Source organism: Leiobunum rupestre, chromosome 5, assembly GCF_980474605.1.
Source record: "Leiobunum rupestre chromosome 5, qqLeiRupe1.1.hap1, whole genome shotgun sequence".
Lineage (NCBI taxonomy): Eukaryota > Metazoa > Arthropoda > Arachnida > Opiliones > Sclerosomatidae > Leiobunum > Leiobunum rupestre.
This window is the reverse complement of record NC_143388.1, coordinates 42,417,576-42,443,201: the sequence shown is the minus strand read 5'-3', so window position 1 is coordinate 42,443,201 and position 25,626 is coordinate 42,417,576. Positions and strand designations below refer to the sequence as shown.

The 25,626-nt window shown below is 36.3% G+C and overlaps 1 protein-coding gene across 3 annotated transcripts in view; it reads right to left on the bottom strand.

The window, feature by feature from the left end:
• ftz-f1 (ftz transcription factor 1) overlaps positions 1–25,626 on the bottom strand; it is a 101,272-nt gene that overhangs the window by 26,299 nt on the left and 49,347 nt on the right. For all 3 annotated transcript variants that reach the window (XM_090175941.1, XM_090175940.1, XM_090175942.1), the window contains one exon: positions 14,118–14,504. In XM_090175941.1, coding sequence (XP_090032067.1) covers positions 14,118–14,504 — 387 coding nt within the window. The remainder of the gene's footprint in view (positions 1–14,117; positions 14,505–25,626) is intronic.

Genomic DNA, 25,626 nt, shown 5'->3' with positions numbered 1-25,626 from the left:
GGTTATAGATCAGTTTAATTAACAAAGATGGTTATTTTTACTGAGTTTCTCCGGTGATAGATCACGGATTAATTAACAAAGGTGGTTAATTTTACTGAGTTTATCCGGTTATAGATCACGGATTAATTAATTAACAAAGGTGGTTAATTTTACTGAGTTTATCCGGTTATAGATCACGGATTAATTAATTAACAAAGGTGGTTAATTTTACTGAGTTTATCCGGTTATAGATCACGGATTAATTAATTAACAAAGGTGGTTAATTTTACTGAGTTTATCCGGTTATAGATCACGGATTAATTAATTAACAAAGGTGGTTAATTTTACTGAGTTTATCCGGTTATAGATCACGGATTAATTAATTAACCAAGGTGGTTAATTTTACTGAGTTTATCCGGTTATAGATCACGGATTAATTAATTAACAAAGGTGGTTAATTTTACTGAGTTTATCCGGTTATAGATCACGGATTAATTAATTAACAAAGGTGGTTAATTTTACTGAGTTTATTCGGTTATAGATCACGGATTAATTAATTAACAAAGGTGGTTAATTTTACTGAGTTTATCCGGTTATAGATCACGGATTAATTAATTAACAAAGGTGGTTAATTTTACTGAGTTTATCCGGTTATAGATCACGGATTAATTAATTAACAAAGGTGGTTAATTTTACTGAGTTTATCCGGTTATAGATCACGGATTAATTAATTAACAAAGGTGGTTAATTTTACTGAGTTTATCCGGTTATAGATCACGGATTAATTAATTAACAAAGGTGGTTAATTTTACTGAGTTTATCCGGTTATAGATCACGGATTAATTAATTAACAAAGGTGGTTAATTTTACTGAGTTTATCCGGTTATAGATCACGGATTAATTAATTAACAAAGGTGGTTAATTTTACTGAGTTTATCCGGTTATAGATCACGGTTTAATTAGTAAAGTTAACTAGTTTTGTTAATTAGTCAAGTTTCTAGGTTTACAGATAATGGTTTAAATAATTAAATCGCAAAGCAGGTTCATTTTACTGAGTTTCAACGGTTATAGATCACGGTTTAATTAGTAATCTTAACTAGTTTTGTTAATTAAATTTCTATGGTCTAACTAAATAATTAACAAAGCAGGTTATTTTTCTAAGTTTCTACAAAACTGAATTATTTGTACAAAGAAGATACTCAATTTTTCAGGGCTCTGCCGGAAAGTATAAAAATAAATTATCTCGAATCCGAAAATTATTTGTTTAGAAATGGAACAACAAGTTACTACATCGAAGTGTTCAAATTCTGACTATGGCAATAAGTTTTTCAATTTTACCCGGGAGTTGCAACTCATCACCGGGTAACATAGCCGCATTAAGGCAAAATGAAAACCCGCGCGAATTGCATTTTCGGATGACGGTGTCAGCCGGTTTTCGAGTCGCTCGAATTGATTCCGAAGATTGAGATATTTCGAAAGATCAACCTAATTTTTTGTAGAACTTGGGTAATCCGCCGACGATGACGCCATAGAAGCAGATGTACTCTTCATATATTCCAAATTAGCCGAACACGACTTCACCACCGACCGTAACCAACATCCAATATTGTATTTTTATCATATTATAATTTTATGACGAAACTAAAATACATTGAACGGAAATTCTAAATTTGAAAAGCATTTGGTTGGGTTTAAAATTTGCGTGCATTGGTAGGGTTGCCACCGTTTTTTCACCATCAAATTCCCTGACTTATTTTGTGCCAAGATTTTGTATTTTTTAACCTTTATCTTAGAAAAAGTTTCCTATTTACAAACCGAAATTAAATTCCCTGACATTTCCTTGATTTGTAGACTAATTTTTAAAATCCCCTGATTTTTATACCCATATTCATAATAACTACAGCTAAGTACATTTAAATAGCGATTTTAAATAATTTTTTATATAAGTTATTTATTTATGGAAATGTAGTAACGTAAGTTCTCTAACAATGTCAATTCAAAGCAAACTCAATTAAATTTAATTTTTAATTAATAATTAATCTTAATGAAGATTAGTTTAAATTTTAGTTTACATTACCGCTGCCGTTAAATTATTTATGAATTGGTTAAGAAAAACTGGCATTAAATTTTAAAATAAATCAGTAAAAATCAACTAAATTCCATAAAATCAACTAAATTCCATAAAATCAACTAAATTCCATAAAATCAACTAAATTCCATAAAATCAACTAAATTCCATAAAATCAACTAAATTCCATAAAATCAACTAAATTCCATAAAATCAACTAAATTCCATAAAATCAACTAAATTCAATAAAATCAACTAAATTCAATAAAATCAACTAAATTCAATAAAATCAACTAAAATCGGATATAACTGTTATTAATTGATTTTTTAAATCGATAAAAAGTTATCTAATTAAAATAACAGCAAATACATTATTAAACAGTTTAGACTCTTCGTCAAATTGTAAAATATCTTCTTCTGGGAACGAACTTCGAGACACTCAAAAACTGAATGTTGCGTAATTGGCGCGCGAAACCCGTACAGTACGGCGAGCGCTAGGTAGTCGTTGAAAACCAGTTTCAACTCTTTCTCTGTCTATGTATACATTCGCCACTCTCAACATACCATTGACCTAAATTCAATCCAATTCACAAATATTTAAAGCGAGTTTATTTCGAGGGAAACGGAGAGTTTACCATGGTATTCATTTTCATTTCAATATTTTGCCAATTACGTAGATTGCATTCGAAACGGGGTGGGTCATTATTATCGGGATTGTTAAAATAAAAGGGAAAGTAAAAATATTAAAATCAGTATTTACAAAGGTCTTTGTAAATACTGATTTTAATATTGTGCAAAATAAAAAACCGTTTAATTTTTTTAATTTGTAATCTACGCACAAGTAGCCACAACCAATTTTATTGATATTTAATAAGGTTTAAATATTCAGATGCATTGTATTATTGTGAAAATAATTGGAAGAAAAGATGGCCAAAAATTAAGAAAAGTATCATGGATTGAATTTGACAGTTCAGAAGACAACGCAAAAGATGAAGTTATGACGTAGGGGAATTTCTATCCATTTTTGTAATTGACCTATATAGCATTATCTTGACCCTTAAACTTCCATGTTTGTGGTCAACCAAAGAAATTAACATAATCAGCGAATCAGTTAGGCCTATTATCCTAAGTCATCAAGCGACTTTTAAAGCCATTAATTCAGATGGCCGGCGAACAGTGGATAATTGGCGCTATTTACGTTAAAAACATCCTTTTTTTTAAGATTATTGAAAATTAATTATGCACTTAAAATACTTGCCATTTTTTGTGATAAAATGTTCCGATCATTAATACAAAACATGTTTACTACTTTGTTTCCCACATTTGTGGGCGCGGCTACGAAGGTGGCAAAATTTAAACGTCAACATCTTAATTAGTTTCTCTAATCCTTTCCATTAAATACAAAATGACCTCTAAAAGATTCCTTGATTTAAGTGACAGAAATATACCGAAAACATTAGCGAAATGCACGTGTCCGCGACATTTTGGCAAAATAGAAAAAGAGCGCTATTGTCAACCCTAAAAACACGTGACGACGAACCTTGGGACGCAAATCAAGGTTGATTTTGTTTGCACCACGCCAGAGATGTTATTCTTCGAGCGGAAGGCCATCGTGGAGACGTTCTAGCGTTGGATGCACCACCATTGACCTACAACGTGGTGACAATATCCTTCGCTTTAACCCTGAAGAAGGAAAGGTTGTGCGGGTGGAATTGGCTCGGAGGCCCCGTTGATAGGGGCAGACACTAGGCCCGATATCGGTGACACGCATTACGACGAGAACTGTGTCGCAACTGCCTGTTCCGACGAGGTCACCCATTTTAAAGAAATCACATACGCAATATTCGCGGTAGAGCACCCTATATTATTATATCTCTATATATTGAACCACCAAGTCAACCGTGTTACCAGAAGTAAATTAAGTTTCTTAAGGCAGAAGTAGACATCGACTTTTAAAGGGAGTATACACTAAATCAAAAACAGTCTGCTATTAATTGATTCAGGAATCCGTAGCTCTACTTGGAATGATTATCGCGGCAGATTTTCGTCTCGATGTGGCTGACGGTTTTTATGACGTCACTATGTTAACTTAAGAAACCACAACGTGATAGGGGAACGCGCGCAAAGAATATATAAAATCATGGCGAAAAAACAAAGAATGTCTAACATCATTGCGAAAAAACCAAGAATGTCTAACATCATTGCGAAAAAACCAAGAATGTCTAAAATCATTGCGAAAAACTAAGAATGTCTAAAATCATTACGAAAAAACAAAGAATATCTAAAAACATTGCGAAAAAAAACAAAAAATATCTAAAAACATGCGAAAAAACCAAGATTATCTAAAAACATAATAACATTGCGAAAAAAATTAATATCTATAATCATTTCGAAAATCAAGAATAATTAAAACTCTGGCGAAAAACACAAGAACAACTAGAATTTTTTACGATAGAAGCACTGGAATTTCGACCATTCTTATAAAAATTCTAGCTATTTTTGCAAGACAGTAGACCCAAATTTTCGTTCTCAACAGCGTAAACCAAAAATGTCGGTAAGAAAGGCAATGTTTAAAATAATAGGGTGTGATTGCATGGGCAGTTCGCAGGGAAGACAGACGGAAAGCGAGGGGCCCTGACTATCTCAGTTACTTTGATTCTCTCGGTGGTTGAGCCTCCTTTGTTTTAGAACGCGGAAAATGAAACAATACTTTATTCTCTATATCCGAATGCGCGTACACGGCGCTAGTTACGTACGATGTGACCCACAACGAAACTTCAACCCGAGCCAACGGAATAGACACACAGACAGACGGACTGAGAACCTTAATTACGAAGTACGATACGACACGACCAGAGATAATCCACGGAACAAGATGGCCTCGACAATAACACAGATTTAACAATATCGCATTCAAATTCCCTCATTTTCCCCAGAATTATTTGGAATTAAAATTTGCCAATTTTAAACCTATATATACGTAAACGTTTTACAACCAAAATTAAATTCAAAGAAGTTTTCCCACCATTATACTTATAAAATTGATTAATAATTTTCCTGGCAATGGTAATCTAATATTTAAATTAATCTTAATTAAATTTCATCACTACTTGAAAATTATATTAAATTTTATCACTACCTAAAAATTTTAGTTTAAATTGAGTTTGTTCTGTGTTATCATTGCTAGATAACCTACATTTTCATTAATACGTTGTAGTACTTATAAGAGGTGATTTTAAATCCGTTATTTTTTAAAAATAACTCCATTTAAATCAGACACTGATTACAATTACGTAAAATTATTATTTCGTAACAAACTTGTCATTAATTGATTAATAACTTAAGCGCAACGGTTATATAAATTAAAATAAATCCTAATTTAATTTTATCAGTAAATAAGAATGAAATGTAATTTGTTCTGTATTATCATTGCTAGATAACCTAATTTTGTACATTTTCATACATTGTAGTATAAAAGGCGATTTAAATCAATGATTTAAATAAGACAACACCGATCACAACTACATAAAAGCATTACTTCATAAGATACCTCTCCATCTTTAGAAACGGCGTCGATAAAAACCTACTTTCTGTAAAGGCAGAGAGCAGCGTTAGATGACAGCGTATCCATAGAAACGGGTAAGCGGCTACAGCCTGTTATCTCGCTGCCCGATGACAACCTCCAACTTTCTCCCGCCGGTAACGTTTAAGTGCCCCCCGAATTTTCCATTTTACTTTTATACTTTTCAATTTCATTGCTATTGAAGCGAGCGTTTTTTCCGCACTTGGAAATCGGGGGCACCGTGATATCATTTTTATTACTCTTGAAAATGTTCTTTCGTTACAGGTATTTCGCTGTCCTTTTAATAGAGATAAAATAATTACATTATTTCGACCAACAAAATTAAATGTTCCGTGAAATTGGTTTGTCTCGAAATACCAAATCCGAAAGGAACAATTTAAAGAAGCAGTTTACGCTCCAGCTAACCGAATGATACGAGAGTAAATTAAATGACTCCCGGTTGACCCCAATTCAAATCAGACGGGTTCGGGGTTACTGCACAAATGTTCAATCATTTGCCGAATTTTGCCGTTACTATATTTCGTAATATTTGGCTAATTTCGGAAATACGAATTTCATTTTGATTTAATTTCACATAGATTTTGGGAATTTCGAGTTTATTTATTAGAATATAGAATCAGATCGGTTATACTCAACGATTCAAAAACTAGTTTATGTGTGAAAATAGTGATTGCACATCTACAGCGCTCTAGTAAACTATAACGCGGTATTGTCATCGGCACGAGAAATTTCAGGTATTTAATTGTTCCTTTACGCGTTCCACTTTTATTCACGAGGATTCAGTTAAAAGTGGACAGTGTAAATGTTCTACAAAACCGTACACTGATGTATGTATGAAAACACAACACGGCCAGATATCGCAAAAGTCAATATATCGGGGATAACAGCTGCTCGTTTTACCCAGTTTGTGGAGCGCCTACTATACCCCGGGAAATGACAAACCATTACACCCCACTCGTTCATTTGGTGCACAAGATCGGTGATACACTGATAGGGTGCCATTCAACCACCGACATTCAAAATATTGCACGCGTACAAAACATATTTTCTATTAAATGTTTGTGTTTCAGAAGATTTAATTTAATAAGTTGATATTTTGATTGAAATAAAATAAAAATAATTTATTTGAAATAAGGCTTTTTAATAAATTAAGTTTTTAAAAATAATTTGGGAACCTCAATTAATTTATTTATAAGTTCATATTTTAAAAGAATAAATTAATAATATAATTCATAATTATTGAAGGGTTTGTTATATTTATATTTCAATAATATAGTTATTATTAGTAAGTTTCTATTTCAAACGAATACATTAAATAATAGTTATTTTTAGTAAGTTTCTATTTCAAACGAATACATTAATATAGTTAATATTAGTATGTTTATATTTCAAATGAATACATTAAATAATATAAACTTACTAATAATGACTATATTTCAAATGAATACATTAAATAACATAATTAATATTATTTATTTAAAATAAGGATAGTTAGATAATTAAGGAAATTTTAAATGATAATTAAATAATATTTATTCCGGTGTAATGTAGCGAATAGTTTCTATAAAAATAAATGATCTACAGCTGTGACACAAATGAGTGTATGTAGAAGAGAATCAGACAAATCTGCCATCAGTGGAAGGACGAGGTGACAGAATGCGGGGCATAGCTTAGCTGCTTTAATGATGCTAATTGCAAAGGTAATTGACTCTGGGTGCAACTTTACGAACTAAGGATAGTTGTTGGCGTTACAAGCTTTGCCACGATAGAACTGTCATCCGAGACACTGAAATTCATAAGAATATTATTTCACTTGATTTTTTTAGAATACCCCTGACCATTTTTAGATATTTTTACCTAACCTTTTAAGACCCAAAAATTATATAATTTTGTTATACTTTAATTTTATAATTAAATATAAAATCGGCTAAATAAATTTGCATTGCCTAAATTTCCTCGAATTTTTTATGAATTATTAAAACTCCCCGAGTTTTTACGCATATTTTTTAATTTTCTAACCATTTATAAATTCCAAAGATTCCCTGATAGTTTTAGACCTATTTTTTAACTTTCCGACTTTTTACAAATTCCTAAATTTCCCTGACCTTCACCCAACTTCTTAAAATTCCCTGACTTTTCCCTGACCTATGGCAACCATGGACTACAAAAAAAGTCGTAAATTTTATGTCGATGTCCAAGGGTCCAAGAAGTGATTAAATATTTACTTGAAGCAAGAATTTATCTGCTAAAATGTTCGTCCGCTTATCCAGAATTTATCTGCTAAAATGTTCGTCCACTTATCCAGAATTTATTTGCTTAAATGTGCGTCCGCTTATCCAGAATTTATCTGCTAAAATGTTCGTCCGCTTATCCAGAATTTATCTGCTAAAATGTTCGTCCACTTATCCAGAATTTATTTGCTTAAATGTGCGTCCGCTTATCCAGAATTTATCTGCTAAAATGTTCGTCCGCTTATCCAGAATTTATCTGCTAAAATGTTCGTCCGCTTATCCAGAATTTATCTGCTAAAATGTTCGTCCGCTTATCCAGAATTTATCTGCTAAAATGTTCGTCCGCTAATCCAGAATTTATTTGCTTAAATGTGCGTCCGCTTATCCAGAATTTATCTGCTAAAATGTTCGTCCGCTTATCCAGAATTTATCTGCTAAAATGTTCGTCCACTTATCCAGAATTTATTTGCTTAAATGTGCGTCCGCTTATCCAGAATTTATCTGCTAAAATGTTCGTCCGCTTATCCAGAATTTATCTGCTAAAATATCCATTTAAAAGAACGTCAAGGGTTACCCTTCTTACCCTACTCCGAAATCCCAGAACAGGCGAAAAGAAACCCATTTCTTTTTTCCGTTTATAGCGATGAAGTCTTGGAATCTTGGCCTACTAATTTCGCCGCCGCGGCTTACGAAACCAAGCGCGTTCCATTTTCCTCGTCCCGTTTAGAATATTATGCAAAACGAAACCCAAATTGACTTGAAAACGAAAAATTCCTTTAAAACAAGCGCGTGACTGTTGGGGGAAAATGAACTGGCGAATTTACAACGGAGGAAGACCAAAAGGTTCTTGAGACTGGATTGTTTGCGTGGGAATCGCTTCGTTTCGTACTCGCTAACTAGGGTACCGCGTACGAGCAGAGTTACACGCGGGGTTATCACGTTTCATCATCGCGTTTAGTTTACTCAAATCCAAAACTGAGAACATTCAAAAATTTTAAACACGAAAATTATAGTGTTGTAAGTCGGAAAATGATCGAAGCCTTTTTCAGGAAAATTTTCCGAATAAAAAAAAAAGTTTTTATTTCATGATTAGTCTAATATTGTTTGCAAATTTAAATAAAGCGGCATTTTCGCCTAATTTTTTCGAATCTAAAAGTAAAACTCAACCTCTAACAATGTAACACTATTAATGTTTCGTTGTATGTTTACTGTTATTAGACATTTTATATCGATAAAAAGTTAAAAACATCAAAAACCCTTAAAAAGTAATTTATGTTTCTATTTTTTTTATTTTCCTGATTTGCGGAAAATTTTCCGGAAATATTTCCGGAAAATTAACAACACTAGAGAATTATTTCGACGACTTGTACAGGGTTGCCAGTTTTTATCAAATTTAAATTCCCTAAACTTTTACAGGGTTTCCCTGATCATTTCCAGAGATTTCGATGACTTATTTTAAGTTATTTTATGTTAAAATTTGACAATTTTTAACGTATATTTTAAGTAAACGTTGTCTATTTGCAAGAAAAATTAAATTCCTTGACCTTTGAACCCGTATTCAAATATCCCGAAGTTTTCAGGAATTCCACGTTTTATAAGTATTGCGGCAACTCAGTTCTATAATCTGCCAATAGCCTTAGAAAGATAACGCTAGGGGTCAGGCATTCTCGTAAGAATCCCGTATTTCATTTAATTACTCTTAGTCTCGGGTAACATTGTGGTAAGAAATGAAACTGCAATTTAAAAATCTATCAGAGTTCATCAGACCGAACATATTTTTCCACTTATTGCCATATTTTTATTAAATTAAAAAATGATTATGTGTTATTTTTGCTATAATATTACGCCTTAGAACTTAACTTTTAGTTGGCGTAGAAAATTACTGCTAAGGAAGTTGGGGAAAAAATTAATCTTAGGATGAAAACAGGGTTGGCAAGAGCCAGCCAGACTGGATTAAACCACCCTGGTTTAAGCCGGATTTAACCACCTAATAAAATCCATGGTTAAAACCACTTTTTTTATAAAAAAATTGAGAAATTAATTAGAAACATTAACAAAACTTAACCTTCACTTTTTGTCGCAAGTAATGAGAGCTAACATATAAGCAATTAGGGTATCTTAAAATTAATTTTGCGCGTGAAAATACGCTGCCATGTTAGGGTATAAAAGCGGGTAAATAAGTCTGCTATACCTCACAATGTAAAGGTACTGTCACGCGCAAAAACGTAATTTTTAAATAGGGAAATTTGAGCAATGAGGGCTTGATATAAGCAATTTTCTCATTTTTTATTAATGGTTTTATCTGGTTTAAACCACCGGTTACAGCCGGATTTAATCATACTGGATTTTTCAATTTTTAAAAAAGCCGGTTTTTTGCCAACCCCGGATGAAAATGTCTTTCCACCCACCTGCCAGGTAAAAATATGGAGGTAAAAATGTGATTTTTTTAAAGGAAAAGAAATTGGCATGGGTTTGCCAGAGATTAAATCCAGCTTATATTATTAAATCTACTTAAAAAGAACCCTTTTTTTAGTGGCAAATAAAACTGAAATGTCGTTTCTGGGTTAAAACTAGGGAAAAAAGTTCGTATGACAGGTTAATCGAAAACATTGACGAAAAACATTTTTGATAGAAAAGAAATAAAGGTGTAAAGCGGCTATTTGGCAAGGGGTCGACTAACGGGATTGCCAGGTCAAGTCACTCATTTTATTTATCGTTAAAAAACGTTTGATCAAATTCCACCTTTTCTAGTAGAGAAACTGGTTTGTTGATGAACACTAACGGAAGAAGCGCCCATTGCTATCGTTATCAAAAAAACATTAAATGAGATAAGCTTCGAAATTATTGATGGATTCATCCGATTACAAAATACGCCATTGCAAAACATATTTTCCCCAAATAAACGTGGTTTATGCTACAATATTTTCGTATTCTAATTAACTGACATTTTAAAGATCAAAATTGGACAATTTTTAACTTAGGTTTTAATTTTTATCAGAAATATTACCCCAAATTACATTATACACAAAAATTTATTTATTTATTTATTTATTAATTTTCGTATGCATTTAACTAAAAATCCTTTTATCGCCACGTTGGAATTACAAAGTTTTAAAAATGACCAAAACGTTGAAGGAATTAAGTAATAATCAACAGAATTATGGTAAAATTACCTTCATAATATATAGAGTGGTAGCACTCCGTAGCTTTGGCCATGGCCGCCATAGTGGGCCCGAATTTTTTATGAATAGGAAAAAGCATGGGTGACGTCATGTGACGTAGCACTGCCATTACTCTATTGAAATTAAATTTGAAATTGCCTAACTTTCTACAAATTATTAAAATTCGCTGAATTTTTCAAGACTTTTTTAGGCCTGCTAAAGCACGCTTCGTTTTCAAATTAACTATCGTGAGTTACCCTAGTTGAAGCTGATGCGTCCATTTTATCGATTAGAACCAAGTTGATGGTCAGCGCCATCTGGAAGCCTAAAAGGGTGGTATCGCCGCGTGATTTTAATAACTTATACCTACCTAACATTTTACGCTAGATATTTAATATAATTGCTGGTACGTAAAACTATCGCAATTCCATAAATGATTAAAATGACAGTTTACGTAACAAAGCGACATTTTATAAGTCAATAGCATAGATTCCGTTCTAGCATAACGAACCGTGCAATAATTGTTAAAGGAGGAGCCGATCGAAGGGACCGAGAAACTCGGCGACTCCATCTGGTGGTTGAAAGTGGCAGTTTGGGGGAGCACGTGCTTTCTTAGCGTTGGGCTCGAAAGTGCGCTGAATTTACAGCCAGACCACGTGCTCCGAAACCAAGGACTCCGGAAACCACGTGATTATTAAAAGGTGGAGTACTACGCGTACAAGGGTTGCTTTCCCACGCTTTAGATTTCATTTGATACTAGGAAAACGCTAAATTCAGTCATTTTAAGTTTAATTTGATACATACAGAAGATTGGAAAGATATTTTTACGATTTGGGCTAGTAAAATGTAACGTGTATCTTCGTAGGTTCGTTCTCAGTTTTTACAATGATGAAAAATCTGCAAACAAATGTCGGTAACAGTATAGGAAAATGAATACTTGCAATTAATAATATTAATATTAATAAACAGCTAGGCTAATACCCAAGGACCAGGCAAGGCCTAGGGAGTTTTAATGCCTTTCACAGGGTTCGTACAAAATTTCCGGAATTAAATTCCGTGACATTTCCAGGTTTTCCCTGACCAAATTGCCATATTTTCCCTGACCATTTTTGTAGAATAAATTAATGGTTTGAGATAAAAATCTTGAAAAATATTTTCTTTCAAAAATTTATTTGCCTGATTTTTTGGAGTCATTTGAAAATTAGCTTATTTTTTAGGACCATTTTCAAATTCCTGGACTTTTCCCTGACATTTTGGAATCATTTTCAAATTCCTTGACTTTACCATGTTTTCCAGGTAGTGTACAAACCCTGATTCACAATAAAGTAGTCGGGTTACCACGCGTTTTTGCCTAGGAGGGTGGTGGGAAGCCCTTCATGCCACCAGAGCAAACAGCTCCCTATACTAACTATAACAGTTATACAGTTAACTTCTTCTGTCTAAGAGATATATTATGTATTTCTATTATAATAAATAAAAACATAAAACGAGCGTTGAAATTACATCACATTAACTACATAATTTCAAAATACCAAAACAATTTTAAAAGTGTGACTTTGCCAAGAAAAATATATTTTGGGTGAAAATAGTGCATTAGCTAGAATTAGATTATACACTAAATACGTTTTTTACGAGCGAGGTCATAGCAATCGTCAACAAATTATCACGTACTTAACTAGTAGTTTAGCCTCTAAAGAAGCAATTAAAAGATTTTTTTATCTCAATCGTGTTTTAAACGAACTAAAACAGGGATTAGAATTTGGTCATTTTACCGAAAGATCAAACTTGAGATAATGTACCAAATTAGAAATTACTTATTGCCACATTTGTTTCACATTCAAATTCCCTGACTTTTCCAGGTTTTCCCTGGCCATCTCCGGAGATTTTCCCGGACTTATTTTGTGCCAAATTTTTTAATTTTTAACCTTTATTTTAGTAAAGGTTTTCTATTTGCAACCAAAATTAAATTCCCTGATTATTATTCTATAATTTTTAAAATTCCCTGACTTTTCCCTGATTTTAGACCGTCTTAAAATTCCCTGACTTTCCCCTGATTTTAGACCGTCTTCAAATTCCTGACTTTTCCAGGATTTTAGACCGTATTCAAATTCCCGGACTTTTCCAGGATTTTAGACTGTCTTCAAATTCCCTGACTTTTCCAGGATTTTAGACCGCCTTCAAATTCCCTGACTTTCCCCTGATTTTAGACCGTCTTCAAATTCCCTGACTTTTCCAGGATTTTAGACCGTATTCAAATTCCCTGACTTTTCCCTGATTTTTAGATCGTATTCAAGTTTCCTGACTTTTAGACCATATTAAAATTCCCTGACTTTTTCAGAAATTCCAGGTTTTCTAGATATAACTCAATATATATATTATTCACAAACAATTTAACGTTATTCGAACGAGCAAATTTCCACGAAAAACTCGAAATGACTTAAGAAAAATTGGAAATATCTTGTCTAGACAGCGACTTTAAAATCGCTCGTAAATTTCCCAATTTTCGGCGGGCGCAAAAATAACAAATAGCGGCTAAACTGGGATGACAATATTTAAAAATAGTGTTTATTTTCGCGCTAATCTGATTGGTCAACGTGAGAGAACGCACGTGCTCGTCAAGGAGAGCGCGCGCTCATTTGAAAAGGAGCCAAAATAAAGGACGCGAGGAGGAAGCGGTAGTTGCTAAAAGCGTAAGTTACGTAAGAAGAGTAAGTATGACATTTCTTATTTTCAGAGATATTGCGCGATTCTACCGACCAGGGGGTGTTTATCGCCGATTCTGTTCAAAGTCGGCCGTAATGGGATGTGAAATTTCCCAAAAAGAGACGTTGCAAGTGGTCAAAAACATTTTCGTTTGCCATGGGAAAACGAATGGTTAGTGCAAAGTCTCCTTTTGGGAAATTTCATTTCTCATATCGATCTACATTACGGCCGACTTTGAACAGAATCGGCGATAAACACCTCGGGTACTCCCCTCGCGAGTTCGAGAGTGTCAGTATCGAAAAAAAGGTTCGATAAGATAATTATCATTAAAACCGTAATTGTCATACTTATTCGAATGACGTGACTTTGTAACCGTGAAATGGAGGACTGACCTTCGAGTTTCATGCCGACATCGAGGCACTTTTGGAAGCGGCAGTAGGGACAGCGCTTCCTCTGGGACTTGTCGATGTGACAACTGCGATCGGCGACGCACGTGTACACCTTCTTGTTCTGGACGGTCCTCTTGAAGAAGCCTTTGCACGACTCGCAGGTCAAGAGGCCGTAGTGGTAGCCGGACACTTTGTCGCCGCAGACGGGGCACAGCTCCTCGATGCCCTCTTTGGTGTCCGGGGCGTCCGGGGGGCCCACTCCTTGGCCCGGGCCCACGTAGTCCAAACCGCTCATGCCGACGGCGTTGGGGGGCGGCGACATGCCGTTGTACACGACCACCGCTCCGGACGAAGAGGTCGAAGAGCTCATGACGCCTTGAGGCGGACCCGCTGAGGAGAGAAAACAATGCGGGTTATCCATGATGAACGGACTGTGGTGATGTCCGCCACTCAACATGCCCATGCTGTTCACGATATCGGATTGGTAACTCATGATGGCCGGATTCGATTCAGTTAATAAATATTAGAAGCACCAAAATATTACGTTATTTTATAAATATATATCAATTTAAATGGACGAATGTTGGTCACCCGAACCGGAACCAGTCACCTGACCGGACGACGATTTTCGAAAGTGATCATCGCGGACTTTTTCGAACGTCGTTAAAGTGGAGAAAACAGTAACACCAAACAGCACCGGCAAAATATCAATATAGTTTTCGCGCACACAATTCGCGTATGGTAATCCAAGTAAGAGCGATAATGATCAATCCCGGATAATTGAGACTGGAGAGAGACGCGGTACAACTCTTTACGACCAGAAGAACGTAACTGAGCTATAGTTGGTATCGTCTATATCTTATAACGCGCCGTTCGGTACTGGTTAAACCGAGACTCGGAAAGGATAGAATATTCTCCGTTAGAGAGAGGATCGAAAAAATACGCGCGTTCGTCGTCGCGTGGAGAGTGAAAGTGAATTAGAATCGAGGCTAACTCAAAGTCGGTATATTAGTGGCTCGTGACGCGTACAGTTCGAGGAGAAAGTGTGCCAGTGGGTCTCGCGCGTTTATTCGCTCGCCCCAAACAAACTCGGCCTAGGCAGCCAGCCTAACGGCATTTCCACCAGAGCCAGCCAGAGAGAAAGTACCTGTATTAAAATCCACCCAAGTAGCGCGCGGCGAGGCCCGCAGCGAGTGAAAGTGAAGGCTAGGCGCCCGCCGTTGCAGCGCGCTCCCAATCTCACGTCGCCGATTGGGTCTATGTCAGGGCTGGCAGACCTACTGACCCCATTACGGAGATCCACCCCCCTTCCGTCCCCTTATTGCGAGAAAGGATTGAGAACCCCCCCCCCCGAACCCCCCGCTAGGATCGGAACCCTATCTTTTCCCTCTTCACCAAAAAAAACTTTTTTTATTACTAACAATTCCCGTACTCTCTCTCTCTCTAGAAAAACGCCATAATTTTTAAGACCCCAGAGTCACTGTTACATTTTATTATATAGATTCTTATTATTCCAGATTTTCCCCAAATTCCCCGATGGTATAATACTTCAACCAAGCCCAGTACCGTTATAACCACCCCGATTTTTACGTCAAGGGGGTACCGGGACCGTATGTTTCTCAGGGGGGGACAAGTATGTTTGGTATGTACGAAGAAGAATACCATCGCGAATCCAACGGAAAGAGAAATTGTACAGAAACGGTTTCTCTCGCCTTGAGAGTTGCAGTATTTGAATATTGTATAATACGGAATATGGTGCAAAGGGTGCCGAATGGAGTCAGGGTTGGGGTAAACGCGAACATTTTTGGTAGGAGAAGATATAACGTTTTTATTCGTTTCTCTCTTTGTGGGGGAAGAGAAAATCCAGTGAAAGTCGTAAATTATTTTGACATAGATTTCTAAAAATTCGGTCATATATATGTATGAAATAAGTTCCCATTATTTGTCGTAGATAAAAAAAATTGAAATTGAAAAAGAGCAAAGAGTTAGATATCTCGGTGGGATGAAAATATTTTACGAATTAAAATGAAGATTAGATTAGAACAAAAAAAAATGGTTTAGTGACACACCGCTTTGCATCATGGACAGATTTTTAATAATACGTTTATTGGGTACGATTTGTACCGGCGTGTTTAGATTCGTTCGAAGGTTGACCTCATTTCGCCCCAAAAAAAGGATTTGTGTGACGAAATAGATCGATGCTTAATTAGGCTACTCGGTAATTGCGCTAGCTTAAGAAATATGTTATGTGCGAGGGGAAACTCTTCAAACCTTATTTAATTATATATGGGCTTTAATGTTAATCGGATTGTCAACCATTGTCACAAGGACTAAGGACTAAACACCCATGGACGCATTTGTCGAGGGATTGGATATCGTTGGGTGGCTTTGGGCCCACGTGTCGCTGGTAAAGACTAGGGACTGGATACCCATGGACGCATTTGTCGCTGGTAGGGATTGGATACCATTGGGTGGCTTTGGGCCCACGTGTCGCTGGTAAAGACTAGGGACTGGATACCCATGGACGCATTTGTCGCTGGTAGGGATTGTATACCATTGGGTGGCTTTGGGCCCACGTGTCGCTGGTAAGCATAGTACACGTACAAGCAGAATTAGTGCCCATGGTATAAGAAATAGTTTAGTAGGTCCTCATGACGTAACTAATTAAAAATTGCGCCACTAAATCTTAGTACAAAGTTTGGTTATATACGACTAGATGTATTTGAAAAGAATGAACAAATAGGTTTAAATGTACGAAATCAACAGGTACTGGGTAAGGGTATTGTCCGCAACAGGGCGTGACAACGGGACTCTCTGTGGAGAGATGACTGGCAAAATTCAACCGCGATTATTAAACGTTTTCTGAAACTCGTCAGCCGGAAAAAAGCGTTTTGTGCAGGTTCGCATCTATTCCCAATTGGCACATTTCTCCAATTACCGGACATTATAAGAAAGGAGTTTAGTTTTCATTTTCCATTGTTAAGCTAGCTACGGTAGTGTGGTTCATATTTAACAAGACTATTTATTGTTTCATTGAACTAATTTGGTCCCAAATGTTTTTCAACTGTAATAAATTTACAAACATTTTTGATTCGTCCAATTGGTCCAAAACGTTTAACTGGATAAATTCGTCACGAACGTTTTGCATTCCCAGTTGTTCAGAAACAGATTTCAAATAGATCAATTAGTGGATAAACCCTTTGCGCTGATCAAAAAATGTTGACAAACCCTTTGCGCCGGTCACAAACTGTTGACAAACCCTTTGCATCGGTCACAAACCCTTTGCGCTGGTCACAAACCGTTTACAAACCCTTTGCGCTGGTCAGAAACCGTTTACAAACCCTTTGCGCTGGTCAGAAACCGTTTACAAACCCTTTGCGCTGGTCAGAAACCGTTTACAAACCCTTTGCGCTGGTCACAAACCGTTTACAAACCCTTTGCGCTGGTCACAAACCCTTTGCGCTGGTCACAAACCCTTATACACTAGATCAATTACTGGAAACAACTTTCCACCGCGTCAACTAATGGACAAACCCTTATACACTAGATCAATTACTGGAAACAACTTTCCACCGCGTCAACTAATGGACAAACCCTTTCCACTAGACCAACTAGATTTTAATTTATTAACGAAATTTCCCATAAAAATTTCTTCTCTAATCAATCCTTGTTAAGATTTACTGGGTAAAAAAGTCACGAAGAAAAATTAATTTCTAAAAATACCATAACCCATCCACGAGATAAAACTATTCAAGTCAACGTGTACAAAATAATTTGAAAAAAAAACAATGAGTCAAACACAAATAAGGGTTTATCCTTCACCAACATTTCCGATTCCCGTTTAAGCGTTTAGAAAAGTAGGTCAATATTACCAAATCGGAACGCTATAGACCTACATAATCGTAACAATTAGTTCAAGAATGAACTGGGAGGAGACTCGATTTAAATACCCATTCCCGAGAAATTAAAAGATTAAGGGCCAATTAGATTGGAATAAAAAGAGTTATTTCGAATAATACTTTCTACATCGAAAGTAGTTAAAGTGTGTTTTCATTCCGACAGGCTTCCACACACACACACGCGGAGACGGTATAGGATCAGCGCGTCGCCGCCAAAAGTGGGTGACCCAATTTCTCCTTCGTCTCCCTTGGCAACGAGGGAACTGCCTACAGGCGCTCTGCTGATAAGGCATTGTTGGTGACGTAACGTTCCCGCGCGCGCTGAGATCGACGGCGAGTGGGGGGGAGAAAGACGCCTCGGAGTATAAACGTAGTAACTTCGTTTCGAAAATGATTTTGGTAACTTTACTTAAGAATACTATTTCAGTCATTTTTAGCAGATGATTTGTGCGTATTGTGAGAATAGATAAGATTTATATTTTCTTTTATCTACTGGGAAAAAGTATGGATATATATAAGAAATAGCTCGTTTTTAGAATATATTTTGGATTTTGGGTGAATGATTTCAAAAGGCTTATTTTTAAGAGAAATTTCAAATTTATTTCTTACAAAAAAATAGTTTTTTTTATAGTTACAATATTGAATAAAGAAAAAATTGTACCATTCTCTATTACAACATTGTTCAAAGTTTATTTTTAACTATCGGTGGATCTTAAAATTCATTTTAAGTTAGTTTCTACAGAGAACTAACACTCCCTAGCTTTGGTTGTGGCCGCCATTCAATAGGAAAAAAACATGGTTGACATCGTTTAACGTAGAACTGTTGGCTCCCAATTATATATTTGTGTTGCTTATTTCCCTGCAACAAAATCTTCAAGGTTAAGTTATCTCAAAAACTGTACTTTCAGAGTTACGACGTTCTTATTCTCGGAAGCAATATACAAGACGCAAAAAATCCCGCGTGGTTGTGAGGGGGGGAAATAGGACGCGAAAAATCGTTGAAATCGAAAGAGATGCAGCATCCGAAGGCGGGGGGGGGGGGCGCAGAAACGAGACGAAGTGAAAGGAACCAAAAAAAAACCTTCGTATAATAAAATATCATATCGACGCGAGGGGGAGGGGGGATGATCCCGATAGCGAAAGTGACCTAGTGCACTTGAACCAGACTCGGTTTACGCGTGTTCCCATTTTGTCGGAATAGCCCCCCCCCCTAGCGTTACCCAGATTGCCATCCCCCCTTGACAGTGGCCCCATTTTTAGACGAGAATCAGGACGAGTGTGAGCTCGGAAAATTGTAAGAGACCTAAATAGAATGGGTAGAAATCGAAAGTGTTTTGTGTGTGTACGGATAAAGGGTGAGAAAGTTGGGAAAGGGAGGGGGTTGATAATAGGGGGAAAGAAGAAGCTTGTAATGATTGTGACTGGGGTGGGAGATATTTTTGGGGTTGGGAAGAAAAAGTAGGACATTCCTAATTGATTAGCGTAGATTTTTTCTACCTACCGGTGTTGCGTTGTCGTGTTCCCTACAGGCTATTATTAGGTACGATTTCTCCTTTCGGTCCCAGTCAAAACAAACTAGTGTTGTTAATTTTCCGGAAAAATAAAATGCGAAAAATTTCCAGAAAATTTTCCGCAAATCGGAAAAATAAAAAAATTTAAACAAATTACTTTTTAAGGGTTTTTAATGTTTTTAACTTTTTATCGGTATAAAATGTCTAATAACAGTAAACATACTACAAGACATTAATAGTGTTACATTGTTAATCAGTTTTAACTAGTCTAGAGGTTTAGTTTTACTTTCAGATTGGTAAAAATGAGGCGAAAATGCCGCTTTCTTCAAATTTGCAAACAATGTATTAGACTAATCATGGAATGAAAACTCTTAACTTCCTTTCGGAAAAAAATACGGAAAATTTTCCGGAAAAAAGGACTCGGTCATTTTCAGACTAACAACACTAAAACAAACCAACGGTTATAATAGCTCTTTAAATAAAATACGAGAGGTGATTACGTTAGATTCATCGCGCGCTCCAAAAAATAACACTTTACGGTGGTACAAATGTCCGAATGATCATTTGTCCGAATGCCGGAAAACAGGATCGTATGTCCGAAAACGTATTTCATTTGCCCGAAAAATTTATAACAACTTTTGTTGGTGATTTAATCGTCCAATTTATGTTAACTTTACTGGTGAATTTCATTTGTTCGAATAATCGTTTGTCCCTTTTTTCGAACATTAGGAATTGGTTGTTGTTTTTTAAATATTGTTAATATAAGAAAATAGTAACATTAACGTGAACCTAACCTAACCTAACCAAAATATCCACAAAATTCAACGCAATTCCCACTTACTATATCGGCCAAAGGAAAAATTGACATAATAGGATAAAATGATTCGACATTATAATGCTTATATCCGTTTATTTAAGAAATACTAATTTAGCGACAGAATTCGGACAAGTGATGCTACCGATTCGGACGAATGAAACAAACAAGTTGTCCAATTCGAACAATTGAAACATTTGTTATTTCGGCGGTTCGGACGAATGAAATTCGAACATTTGTTCCACCGTTCGGACGAATGAAATTTGAACAAATGTACCTACCCCATCCGTTTCTGTCGTTAAAGTATTCACGAAAACTGGGTCGCCAATTTCAATGTCGTTTTCCACGGAAGTTTGAAATTTATTTAATGATAATTAAAAATAATGAGGGTATGGCTGCCACGCCTAGGTTTAACCAGGTCCGATTACGTAGTTCCACCTTAACCCCATCCCTAAGGCCAGTCTAGCCTAGTGGGCTCGGATTTTGGTTATCAACATAAAACGCAAATAGAAGTCAATGTCCTAAATGGACATAAACAAAGTTCATACAATATTTCAAAAACCATTTTCCCTGATATTTCCAGGTTTTCCAGAGTAGTTTTGAATATTTTCCAGGTGTACTTTTTAAAACAATACACTTACTAATATAATATAGTCAAGATTGAACGTATGAATTCAATACTAAGTAATAATTTCAGTAATACTAAAACAAATTGCACATAATTTGGAGTTCTCAATTATTTTCCCTGATATTTCCCTGACTTTTTTGCTTTAAATAAATTTCACTGAAATTTCCAGTTTTTCACTGATTTTCATGTTTGTATGAACCCTGATAAATAAATAATCAACTAAGCTAATATCCAAGGCACCAGCTAAGGCCCAACCGCCCAAGTCATCGAGCGACCTTTAAAGCAGTTAATTCAGGTAGCCAGGTTACAATGCTTATTCTATAGTCATGGTTGTCAAATTAATTATACCATTTTTGAGAATAACAAGTTGGCCAAGGCGGATATACTATTTCGTTTACCTCTTGGTCTATTTTTAATAACTGGTAGAATGTACGCCTGCTTAAACTTAATTTAGGATTATACTATTCAGTATAAACCATTTCCTGTTATGGGGGAGATCATTAACCAGGTAGGCTAATACCCAAGGCACCACTTCTTATTACGATTTAAAGACGATGGGCTTCCAGGAAATGTGCACCAAGCACCCTTATACCGGTTTCAGATAGGGATGCACCGATACGGGTACAGCCGATATTAACAAAGTTATCTATCATAACAGTAGTGTATATGATAAAATAATTGTAGAAGACGGTTCAGTACACTGTCATACCATTTTATTCTCATTTTTCATTAAACATTTGCAAGAGCATATCTGAATAGGTTTCTTTTCATTTTACGTGATACATATTTTTTTTCAAAAAAGGAATATCGTTGCTTTTTTTTTGTTACTCGTAACCCCCTCACTAGAAAAAGGTATGATCTAGCTTCTGAAGTCAGGGTTGCCACAGTTTTTTCATAATCAAATTCTCTGACTTTTCCAGATTTTCCCTGACTTATTTATTTATTGTACGAAAAATAGGATTATATTACTAAAAATATAGGATTTTATAGGACTATTTTTCAAAATCTTAGTAAATTAAATAGCATATATAGTGCTATAAAATCCTAACTTTATGCATTTCAAAACAAAAACTAGAAACTAACCATTTTAGCAGAAAATTATACTTTTAGCTAACCATCTTAACAATAATAAAAGTATAGACTAGAGTGACTTTGTATAAGAAATTATCATATGGCTAAATCTAGTAATTTCACTGAATGAACGGATTTGAAATGGGCAAAATATCAAAATTAAAGGATTTTATAGGACTTTTTGGGGATTTTGATAAAAATATAGGATGTTATAGGATATTTTTGAAAATATAGGATTTTGTAGGAATTATAGGAACTCTGGGGGCCCTGATTTTGTTAACCTACATTTTAGGAAAAGTTTCCTATTTGCAACCGAAATTAAATTCCCTGACATTTCCCTGATTTTTTCAAAAATTAGAGGTCAGGTTTGGCCCAAATTTTTAAAATGTTGTTCATACGTCACGCGCGCTAGAAAAGCTATATTACACGTTACTTTATAAAAAGAACTATTGTTTTGTAGTGACTGGCTAATGACCAACGCCAAATTTTGGATATGGATTTAAACTGTAGCTTTTGGGATAAAGTAGGATACACGACGACGTACATATCGTTTAAACAATAAGAAATAATTCAGTTTAATTGTCTTCTACTTAGTCTCTTCAATAGCATAATAGGGTCTTCTTGTTTTGGGCAGTGTTGCCAAGTTACAAAGACTGAATAATTAGATCTATTTTCTTCAGTAGTGTTGTCCAAACAATTGTTTCGTCTTCTTGTCAATATAATGACTAATGTGTACCGGATATTTTATTTCAGTGCCACAAACGATAAATCCCACCAAAATCTAAAGAAAGATGGCTCTGCTGACGGCAGCTACACGCGGAAACGGATCGATGGGCCATCGACTGAACGACGAGGTTCCAAAGCGCGCTGTCTTGAGACTTTACATGCTACCCAGCTCAAATATTAAAAAAAATCGTAGGTAATCACGAGCAATCGCTTCAGAAATCACCAGTAATTGGGAAAGTGGAACACGAATTGACCAACGGAATGGGAAAAGAGGAACACGAATTGGACAACGGAGTTGGAAAAGAGGAACACGAATTGGACAACGGAATGGGAAAAGAGGAAAACGAATTGGACAACGGAATGGGAAAAGAGGAACACGAATTGGACAACGGAATGAGAAAAGAGGAACACGAATTGGACAACGGAATGAGAAAAGAGGAACACGAATTGACCAACGGAATGGGAAAAGAGGAACACGAATTGGACAACGGAATGAGAAAAGAGGAACACGAATTGACCAACGGAATGGGAAAAGAGGAACACGAATTGGACAACAGAATGGGAAAAGAGGAATACGAATTGACCAACGGAATGGGAAAAGAGGAACACGAATTGGACAACGGAATGAGAAAAGAGGAACACGAATTGACCAACGGAATGAGAAAAGAGAAACACGAATTGACCAACGGAATGAGAAAAGAGAAACACGAATTGGACAACGGAATGGGAAAAGAGGAACACGAATTGGACAACGGAATGGGGAAAGAGGAACACGAATTGGACAACGGAATGGGGAAAGAGGAACACGAATTTAACAACGGAATGGGAAAAGAGGAACACGAATTGGACAACGGAATGAGAAAAGAGGAACACGAATTTAACAACGGAATGAGAAAAGAGGAACACGAATTGGACAACGGAATGAGAAAAGAGGAACACGAATTGACCAACGGAATGAGAAAAGAGGAACACGAATTGACCAACGGAATGGGAAAAGAGGAACACGAATTGACCAACGGAATGGGAAAAGAGGAACACGAATTGGACAACGGAATGGGAAAAGAGGAACACGAATTGGACAACGGAATGGGAAAAGAGGAACACGAATTGGACAACGGAATGGGAAAAGAGGAACACGAATTGACCAACGGAATGGGAAAAGAGGAACACGAATTGACCAACGAAATGGGAAAAGAGGAACACGAATTGACCAACGAAATGGGAAAAGAGGAACACGAATTGTACAACGGAATGAGAAAAGAGGAACACGAATTGACCAACGGAATGAGAAAAGAGGAACACGAATTGACCAACGGAATGAGAAAAGAGGAACACGAATTGACCAACGGAATGAGAAAAGAGGAACACGAATTGACCAACGGAATGAGAAAAGAGGAACACGAATTGACCAACGGAATGAGAAAAGAGGAACACGAATTGACCAACGGAATGGGAAAAGAGGAACACGAATTGACCAACGGAATGAGAAAAGAGGAACACGAATTGACCAACGGAATGGGAAAAGAGGAACACGAATTGGACAACGGAATGGGAAAAGAGGAACACGAATTGGACAACGGAATGGGAAAAGAGGAACACGAATTTAACAACGGAATGGGAAAGGAGGAACACGAATTGGACAACGGAGTTGGAAAAGAGGAACACGAATTGGACAACGGAGTTGGAAAAGAGGAACACGAATTGGACAACGGAGTTGGAAAAGAGGAACACGAATTGGACAACGGAGTTGGAAAAGAGGAACACGAATTGGACAACGGAGTTGGAAAAGAGGAACACGAATTGGACAACGGAGTTGGAAAAGAGGAACACGAATTGGACAACGGAGTTGGAAAAGAGGAACACGAATTGGACAACGGAGTTGGAAAAGAGGAACACGAATTGGACAACGGAATGGGAAAAGAGGAACACGAATTGGACAACGGAATGGGAAAAGAGGAACACGAATTGGACAACGGAATGGGAAAAGAGGAACACGAATTGGACAACGGAATGGGAAAAGAGGAACACGAATTGGACAACGGAATGGGAAAAGAGGAACACGAGTTGACCAACGAAATGGGAAAAGAGGAACATGAATTGACCAACGGAATGTGAAAGGAGGAACACGAATTGACCAACGTAATGAGAAAAGAGGAACACGAATTGACCAACGGAATGAGAAAAGAGGAACACGAATTGTACAGCGGAATAGGGGAAAAGAGGAACACGAATTGAACAACTGAATGGGAAAAGAGGAACACGAATTGGACAACTGAATGCGGAAAAAACACGAATTGGACAGCGGAATGGGGGAAAAACACGAATTGGACAACTGAATGGGAAAAGACGAACACGAATTGTACAACTGAATGGGAAAAGAGGAACACGAATTGTACAACTGAATTGGAAAAGAGGAACACGAATTGTACAACTGAATGGGAAAAGAGGAACACGAATTGTACAACTGAATGGGAAAAGAGGAACACGAATTGTACAGCGGAATGGGGAAAAGAGGAACACGAATTGAACAACTGAATGGGAAAAGAGGAACACGAATTGGACAACGGAATGGGAAAAGAGGAACACGAATTGACCAACTGAATGGGAAAAGAGGAACACGAATTGTACAACTGAATGGGAAAAGAGGAACACGAATTGTACAACTGAATTGGAAAAGAGGAACACGAATTGTACAACTGAATGGGAAAAGAGGAACACGAATTGTACAACTGAATGGGAAAAGAGGAACACGAATTGTACAGCGGAATGGGGAAAAGAGGAACACGAATTGAACAACTGAATGGGAAAAGAGGAACACGAATTGGACAACGGAATGGGAAAAGAGGAACACGAATTGACCAAC